Genomic DNA, 9,540 nt, shown 5'->3' with positions numbered 1-9,540 from the left:
CGTACGTACGCGTGTGTACACACACACACACACACACACACACACACACACACACAAACACAGACCACCACCACCACCACCACCTTCTTGCTCTAACTTCTCATCTTTTTTTCTTGTCCCGATGAAGGGTCTCGGCCGGAAACGTCGACAGTTTACTCTTTTCCATAGATGCTGCCTCACCTGCTGAGTTCCCCCAGCATTTTGTGAGTGTTGCTGTATATTGGCTAAATTGGCATTAATCAAATGCTCACTATACTTTGATGAAATCCCCCAAAGGTCTTTATATAAAATGCAAACGAAATACAGTACAGTAGTTATAATTTCCAGCACGCAAGGAACAAATTTTAAAATATTATTATTTTTAAAAAGCCCTGTTGACGGTTAAGGTTGATGAAACAGCTAATAATTAATATTAATTTTAAAAGGACACACTTCAGTTTAACTTTTCACCAAAATGAACAGTAACACAAAGCAGTTCATTTTCGCATACTGCATGTAAGCGCCATTTTACCAGGTAATGATGGCTCCAGTATCAGTGCTTGTAACGGTTTAAGAAAGCTACTCTGATGTAGCTATAAAAGCTCAGAAAACATCTAGAGTTTCAAAACTGAACTTCGTTTATAACATTTTAAGAAAGCAGCGAGCCGACTTGTTAATCTACTAGTGAGCTTGACATGCTGTTGAATTCTTTAGGAATGCAGTAGCCAGTGGATCGCGCGGAACAAAGAATTCTCTATGCAAAATGTTCAGTTTTACCTGTTCATCGAGAAATTCAAAGCTAGAGTAATTCAAGAGCATTCACTTCCACTTTGACTTAAGTAGCACTAATCAATATAACCGTTCCCTGATACTTTTGCATTACAGATATACATATAGACATGACTTCACTGATCTGCCGTCTCATATTCTTCCTGTCCCTTACATCACCGATTCACTCCGAGCATTCTCCGTCTGCTTGGATCGAACTACAGTTGGGATATTTCCAAGTCTCGCCAATATTCATGGTCCGTGTTAGCTACAAAAAAAAATGGTTAAACTATAAGGGAATTAGAAACATTCTATAGCAGACGGGGTGGCGGGGATTCAGTGTTGTTAATATTCCGGGAAAGTGTGCATTCTCAAGGGGGGAAAAACAACCGGAACAACTCTCAATGAATGATTTATCGTTTGACATAATCCTGACAGATCGGGAGATATAAAGAACGGTATACAATTTCTGTTCAAACAAATGGTTGTGTTAATTTCTCTGAAAGTTGGTTTACTTTTGTGGGTTCTCAGAACGTGGGCTCTCAGAAACTGATTACAATTTATCAAGAACATTTTCTTGAAAGATAATGTTTATGATAAGATGTTCTGAACCTGGTATCTCAGCGGAAACCGACACCATTGATCTCAATACAGTTCTTCAGCAAAGCGTCATTTCTCCTGAGAGTCAAAGGGCCCGTCGTTGTCGTTCCAACTCTTGTTCCCGGCTTTCTTCCGGTTCCTTTCGGCCATAACCATGGCGGCGATGACAGTGACCAGCACCGTGCCAGTTATCACCAAGACGGTGGCAGTCTCGGCCACGCACAGCTGCGAATCCACTGCTACCAGTGGATATCCCAGGAGGTGTCCAGGAGCTGAACACGTGATGTTGCTGTAATCGTCTACATGCAGATGCCGAACACTGACGATCTTCCCAAACACTCTCTGGAGATCGCAGTCACACGTCCAATGATTACGAGCGAGCTGCAGGTGGGTTCCTTGAGTCTGAATGTTCAGAAACGTTTTGAAGTTGATGTGATTCAAACGATTTCCATTCAAACACAGGAGATTCAAGCTCCGCAGAGAGCCGAACGCTTCTCCCTGGATGGTTGAAATGTTGTTATTCTCCAAGTGAAGAACTTCCAGACTTTGTAGCATGAGGAAGTATCCGTTTTCAATGACGACCAGCCTGTTGTTTTTCAGGAACAGAGTCCGGAGTTTGAGCAGACCTCTGAAAACCCCGCTTTCCATGGACGTGATCAAATTGCCGCTCAGGTCCAACTTCTGCAGGCTTTCCAAATTCCGCATGCTGTCGCCGTGTATGTATTCAACATGGTTATTCGACAGTCTCAGTTCTATCAAGTGCTGCAGGCTATTAGAAAGATCCCCGGGTAGAAACTTTATACGATTTTGATCCAGATCTAGGCTTTCCAGAAAATTCAGGGACTCGAAGGCTCCAGAATGGATGCGATTGATTCGGTTGCGAGCCAACAGGACTACCCGCGTGGACCACAGTCCGCTGAAGGAACCGCAGGGAATCTCAGCCAGGTTGTTGTATCTAATGTCTAGCATCCATGTGCCGTGTGGGATATCCCTCGGGATGGAAGTCAGGGAACGCCTTTTACAGTCCACGAAATGGGAAAAATCATCGCAGGAGCAACGGTGCGGGCACAGTTTGAATCCATCGGTCTTCAGGATGCCCACCAAGACACCGAGGCAAGTGGTAATAATTAGGTTCATACCGTTTGCAATTTTCAAAGTGCTTCAGAAACTGAGGTTTTCGAGATACGGATAAACAAATTCCTTCAAGTATTTGGCGAATGCAAAATGTATGCCAGTTCCATTAAACTGAGTCACTTTAACAACCTCTCGCAAATAGTTTAACTATTGAAAACATATATCGTAGCATTTGTGTCTTTTGCTTACATTTACGGATTGTTCTCTTGATTACCTTTCTAAAGCTACTTTTTCCTTTAATTTTGGACATACAATATTCACCTTGTCACTGCAGGCTCATCGCTTGTCATTTGTTTTTGTTTTTGATTTCTTCTTTGTCAAGAACGTCCAAATTTACAACTACTTTCTCGTCACTGTAACAGTAAATAAAACATATGTTACTTAACATAATGTCTAACTTTTCTCCCATGATCCACATCAAATATACATTCTAATCCCTTATTACCTTTATATTTGTCTGGGTTAAATTAGTTTTCCCGACAATTATATATTAAATGACATGTAGTAAACTTGTGAATATTGTGTCCTGTCTTGGGTGCCTCCACTATTCTAGAACCCTCAAGATTAGGAGTCAACTATTCTGCACTAAGAAGAGGGAAGATTTCTTCACTTAAACTGTGTTGAATACTGTACATGGAATTCTGTATCCCAGAGGACTGGAGACCTTCCACGAACAACTCTAATGCCTCCTCATCAAATGTTCCCTTATCTATATAATATTCAACTATTTTTCTTTGAATTTCTACCTTACTCACACCCTTCTTTACCTCAATTCTCAATTCTTTAGCAATGTCTCACAACTCATACTTTTTAGCTAACTTCAAAGTCACCAGGTCTGGTGATTTCAGAAAGTCTCTAACATCCATTTCTGCTGTTTTTCCACACAACCAAATCAAAAGTCCAAATCAAAAGGGATTTTCCCCAATCAATTCAAACCAGCCTCCCGACCAATTTGTTCATATCGCGGACGCAGGCCCCAATTATGTCACGTACCCTGTGACGGGGATAAAGAACCAGCAGAAATAGAAACCACTTTGGAGTCCAGTATTGCCATAAACTACTAATATTTATTAACTACACAATACAGTAATATCAATGTAAATAAATCACACAGGTTAGCAATGATTACATATGGAAGTAAGTGTGGAATACATAGGTATGAAACCCAAGCTTCTTTAAGTCTAGGGGTAAAAAGATACAGTTTTACGATGTTGAGTAAAGTTCAGTTCATGGTATTTAGTTGAGTAGTGATGGAGAGAGAGAGTGAGTTGAGTCTTCAGGTGAGCTGATGCCGTCGATCTTCTTGTCGTCCTCCGAAATCCTTCACAAGTCACCGACTGTGACTTTAACCAGGGGAACCTGTTTTCCTGTGGTGGAGTTATCACCCAGGCGAGGGTGGACACATAGACAACTCCCCACCAGTCAACCCCTTCTTCACTGTTGGAATAGCAATTGGGATCGATCCGCCTGATCGATCCTCCAAAACCCACTTTCTCTGTGGGCACAACAATGCTCATTCAGTGTCCAGATCATGTGTCTGAGGTCTGTATCATCTGGCCTCCCATTTATCTCACCAGGCTGAGCATCACCTGTCATTCAAAGAGTCCCTCCTTCCTTTGTCTGTGAAGAAATGCACAAGCAGGCAACAAGTCCTTGAAGAAATATCAACAACCTGCTGAAAACCATAACATCGAGTGTCCATTAAATAACACCGCCTTCGGTTACCACAGCAACTTACGAGCTGCTCGGTGCTGTCTCCAACTCCAAACTCAGTAAAAATCCAAAGTTACTTCCAATGCCTTAAAGTGACAGTCCAACTGTTAATCTTCGTCTCTCTCTCTCTCTCTCTTTTCAAAAACAACATATCGGTGGTAAATAACTCTCTGTCTCTCTTCAAACAGATAATAGGGGAACTCCTGGATCCCCTCACAAATGCAATACATGATAATACAGAAAGAAAAAATATTTTAAAAATAAGTAAAACAATTACAGTAAGTATATATATGTATATTAAATAGTTAGTTTAAAAATAGTGCAAAACAGAAATAATATTTTAAAAAGTGAAATAGTGTTTATGCGTTATAGTGTTTATATAAAATAGTTAAATTAAATAAGTAATGCAAAAATATAAATAAAAAAGTAGTGAGGTAGTGTTGACGGGTTCAATGTCCGTTTATGAATCGGATGACAGAGGGGAAGAAGCTGTTCCTGAATCGCTGAGTGCGTGCCTTCAGGCTTCTGTACTTTCTACGATGGTAACAGTGAGAAAAGGGCATCCCCTAGGTGATGGGGGCCCTTAATAATGGACACCGCCTTTCTGAGGCACCGCTCCTTGAAGATGTCTTGGATGCTATGGAGGCTGTTACCCAATATTAAGCTGACTAATTTTGCAACTTCCTGTAGCTTCTGTGCAGTAGTTCCACCCGCCCCCCCCCCCGCATACCAGACAGGGATGCAGCCTGTCAGAATGTTCTCCCCGATACATCTGTAGAAGTCTTTGAGTGTTTTAGGTGACAAACCAAATCCCTTCAAACTCCTAATGAAGTATAATTGCTGCCTTGCATTCTTTATAGCTGCATCGATATGTTCAGACCAGGTTAGATCCTCAGTGATCTTGACACCCAGGAACTTGAAGTTGCTCACTCTCACCACTTCTGATCCCTCTATGAGGATTGGTTCATGTTCCCTTGTCCTCCCCTTCCTGAAGTGCACAATCAGCTCTTTCATCTTACTGACATTGAGTGCCAGGTTGTTGCTGCAACACCACTCAACTAGCTGGTCTATCTTGCTCCTGTACACCCTCTCATTGCCATTTGGGATTCTACCAGTAATGGCTGAATCATCAGCAAATTTATAGATGGCATTTGACACAGTTTGTTGTCCTCTGCACTCTGATTGATCTTTTATTGACCCTGCTATAGTTACTGTTCTATAGATTTGCTGAGTATGCCCACAGGAAAATGAATCTCAGTGTTGTGTATGGTGACATAGATGTACTTTGATAATAAAATTTACTTTGATCTTTGAGTCAATAGACAATAGGTGCAGGAGTAGGCCATTCGGCCCTTTGAGCCAGCACCGCCATTCACTGTGATCATGGCTGATCATCCACAATCAGTACCCTGTTCCTGCCTTCTCCCCATATCCCTTGACTCCACTATCTTTAAGAGCTCTATCTAACTCTTTCTTGAAAGCATCCAGAGAATTGGCCTCCACTGCCTTCTGAGGCAGAGCATTCCACAAATCCACAACCCTCTGTGTGAAAAAGTTTTTCCTCAACTCCGTTCTAAATGGTCTACCCCTTATTCTTAAACTGTGGCCTCTGGTTCTGGACTCCCCCAACATCAGGAACATGTTTCCTTCCTCTAGCGTGTCCAATCCCTTAATAATTTTATATGTTTCAATCAGATCCCCTCTCATCCTTCTAAATTCCAGTGTATACAAGCCCAGTCATTCCAATCTTTCAACATATGACAGTCCCGCCATCCCTGGAATTAACCCAGTGAAACTACGCTGCACTCCTTCCATAGCAAGAATGTCCTTCCTCAAATTTGGAGACCAAAACTGCACACAACACTCCAGGTGGGGTCTCACCAGGGCCTTGTATAACTGCAGAAGGACCTCTTTGCTCCTATACTCAATTCCCCTTGTTATGAAGGCCAACATGCCATTAGCTTTCTTCACTGCCTGCTGTACCTGTATGCTTACTTTCAGTGACTGATGAACAAGGACACCCAGATCTCGTTGTACTTCCCCTTTTCCTACTTGACACCATTCAGATAGTAATCTGCCTTCCTGTTCTTGCCACCAAAGTGGATAACCTCACATTTATCCACATTAAACTGCATCTGCCATGCATCTGCCCACTCACCCAACCTGTCCAAGTCTGCATTCTCATAACATCCTCCTCACATTTCACACTGCCACCCAGCTTTGTGTCATCGGCAAATTTGCTAATGTTACTTTTAATCCCTTCATCCAAATCATTAATGTATATTGTAAATAGCTGCGGTCCCAGCACCGAGCCTTGCGGTACCCCACTAGTCACTGCCTGCCATTCTGAAAAGGACCCGTTAATCCCGACTCTTTGTTTCCTGTCTGCCAACCAATTTTCTATCCATGTCAGTACCTACCCCCAATACCATGTGCTCTAATTTTGCCCACTAATCTCCTATGTGGGCCCTTATCAAAGGCCTTCTGAAAGTCCAGGTACACTACATCCACTGGCTTTCCCATGTCCATTTTCATAGTTACATCCTCAAAAAATTCTAGAAGAACAGTCAAGCATGATTTTCTCTTCGTAAATCCATGCTGACTCGGACCTATCCTGCTACTGCTATCCAAATATGCCGCTATTTCATCTTTTATAATTGACTCCAGCATCTTCCCCACAACTGATGTCAGACTAACTGGTCTATAATTGCCTGTTTTCTCTCTCCCTCCTTTCTTAAAAAGTGGGATAACATTAGCTACCCTCCAATCCGCAGGAACTGATCCTGAATCTATAGAACATTCGAAAATAATTACCAATGCATCCACGATTTCTAGAGCCACCTCCTTAAGTACCCTGGGATGCAGACCAAGTGGGTCCCTACACCTCCTATCTCACCACCATTCAGGGCCCCAAACAGTCCTTCCAGGTGAGGCAACACTTCACTTGTGAGTCTGTTGGGGTCACCTATTGCATCCGGTGCTCCCAGTGTGACCTCTTCTACATCGGTGAAACCCGATGCAGATTGGGGGACTACTTCGTCGAGCACCTCCGCTCCGTCCGCCACAACAGACAGGATCTCCCAGTAGCCACCCACTTCAACTCTGCTTCACATTCCCATTCAGACATGTCCATACGTGGCCTCCTCTACTGCCATGATGAGGCTAAACTCAGGTTGGAGGAGCAACACCTCATATACCGTCTGGGTAGTCTCCAGCCCCTTAGTATGAACATTGAATTCTCCAACTTCTGGTAATTCCCTCCCCCTCCCTTCCCCTATCCCTATTTCACCCTGCCCCTCCCCCAGCTACCTACCACCTCCCTCATGGTCCCACCTCCTTCTACTACCCATTGTGTTTTCCCCTATTCTTTCTTCACCTTTCCTGCCTATCACCTCCCTGCTTCCCCTCCCCCACCCCTTTATCTTTCCCGACTGGTTTTTCACCTGGAACCTACCAGCCGTCTCGTTCCCACCCTCCCCCTACCTTCTTTATAGGGCCTCTGCCCCTTCCCTCTTCAGTTCTGACGAAGGGTTCCGGCCCGAAATGTTGACTGTTAGTTTCCACGGATACTGCTCGACCTGCTGAGTTCCTCCAGCGTGTTGTGCGTGGAGGGGGCAGGTTGGGTCTGCTATCCATAAAGAAGCGGAGAATTTTAAGGTCTTTCTGATGGGGAGGTGGAGGATGGAAGTATATAGGAAATGGAAGTCCAAGGTGAAAATGAGACGATCGGGGCCAGGGAACTTGAAAAGATCCAGAGCATATGACATGTCACGGATGTAGGTGGGAATGGTCTGAACTTGGCGGGGGCGGGTGCGGGGGGAGGGGGGAGAGTGGAAACAAGGTCGAGATATTATCTAGAAAGAAGCAGAGAGCTTTAAGCTCTCCGTCAGCTCTTGGGTCCTCGGAGACTCCATCTTCCTCCCATCCACCTTCCCTGAAAACCCCAACCTCCCCTAATTCCCCTCTCTGATCCCAGCTGTCTATGCCGGGTCTTCACTATTCCCTGTGACCTTCCCCTCTCTGAGGCAGAACGTTCTGTCCTTAGTAAGGGCCTAACTTTCGTCCCCCTAAGCCCACACATCGGTGAGTTACGCGCCCGCCTTGAAGCTGAGCGCTTCTTCCGTCGCATCCGTCCCCGTGCCTGTTTCTCTACCCCGCACCGATGACCCCCTTTCTCCCGTCTTCAACCCTCCTCATCTCCCTTGACACCCTGCCCTGGTCTTCTGCCTGCTCTGGATCTTTTCAGTACTAAATGCCGACGAGTCTTCAACCGTCTCGACCTTACCACTCCTCTCTCAAATTCAAACCTCACTCCTTCAGAACGCATTGGTCTCTGCTCTCTCCACACTAATCCTAACCTCACCAGCAAACCTGCAGCGAGGTGCTGTAGTTGTCTGGAGGACTGACTCCTAACTTGCTGAGGACAAGCAACAACTCTCAGTCACTTCCTCGTACTTACCCCTCGAACAGGACCTCACTGAGGAGAACCAACCATTGTCACCCGCACCATCATTGTCCTTATTATGGATCCCCTTATTCTGGATCCCATTCACTGCCAGCAACCTCATAGTTCCCTTACCCCGCACTTCCCGTTGCTACCTCCTGTCCACAAACCCGTTAGTCCAGGTAGACCCATTGTTTCTGCTTGTTCCTGTCACGCTGAACTTCTATCTGCATACCTCGACTCTGTTTTATCCCCCCAGGTTCAGTCCCTTCCTACCTACATCCGTGACATTTCACATGCTCCGGATTTTTTCAACTTCCCTGGCCCCGATCATCTCACTTTCACCATGGACGTCGGGTTCCTATACACCTCCACCCTCCATTCCCCATCAGGAGGGCCTTAAAGCTCCCCGCTTCTTTCTAGATAACAGGTCTAACCTGCTCCCTTCCACTACCACTCTCTTCCGTCTGGCGGAACCGGTCCTAGCTGTTAATCTCTCCTTCGGCTCCTCCCGCTTCCTCCAAACCAGAGGTGTAAGTAGCCATGAGCACTCGAATGGGTCCTAGCTTTGCCTGACTTTTTGTCGGCCATGTGGAACAGTCTATGTTTCAAGCCTACACTGGTGACCATCCCCCACTTTTCCTACGCTACATCGACGGCTGCATTGTTGCTGCTTCCTGTATTCGAGCTCGTCGACTTAATCAACTTTTCCTCCAACTTCCATTGCCCTCAAAATTTACCTGCTCTATTTCCAACACCCTCTCCCCTTTCTCGATTTCTCTGTCTCTATCTCTGGAGACATTTGCCTACTGATTTTTTTATATAATCCTTTTTGTAACCCCACTGGTTCTCACAGCTACCTGGTACTTAGCCTTGCCAACGGAACAAGTGCTACACCCGCC

At 44.8% G+C, this 9,540-nt stretch overlaps 1 protein-coding gene across 1 annotated transcript; it reads right to left on the bottom strand.

Moving 5' to 3' along the window:
- Positions 1 to 1,296: 1,296 nt before the first annotated feature.
- On the bottom strand, positions 1,297 to 2,484 carry LOC140191820 (uncharacterized). The gene has a single exon (XM_072249613.1). The coding sequence runs from the start codon at positions 2,482 to 2,484 to the stop codon at positions 1,417 to 1,419; it is 1,068 nt and encodes a 355-aa protein (XP_072105714.1). The 3' UTR covers positions 1,297 to 1,416.
- Positions 2,485 to 9,540: the final 7,056 nt, after the last annotated feature.

Source organism: Mobula birostris, chromosome X (genome assembly GCF_030028105.1).
Source record: "Mobula birostris isolate sMobBir1 chromosome X, sMobBir1.hap1, whole genome shotgun sequence".
NCBI classification, from domain to species: Eukaryota; Metazoa; Chordata; class Chondrichthyes; order Myliobatiformes; family Myliobatidae; genus Mobula; species Mobula birostris.
Note: the sequence above shows the minus strand (reverse complement) of the source record. Positions and strands in the feature narration are given on the sequence as shown.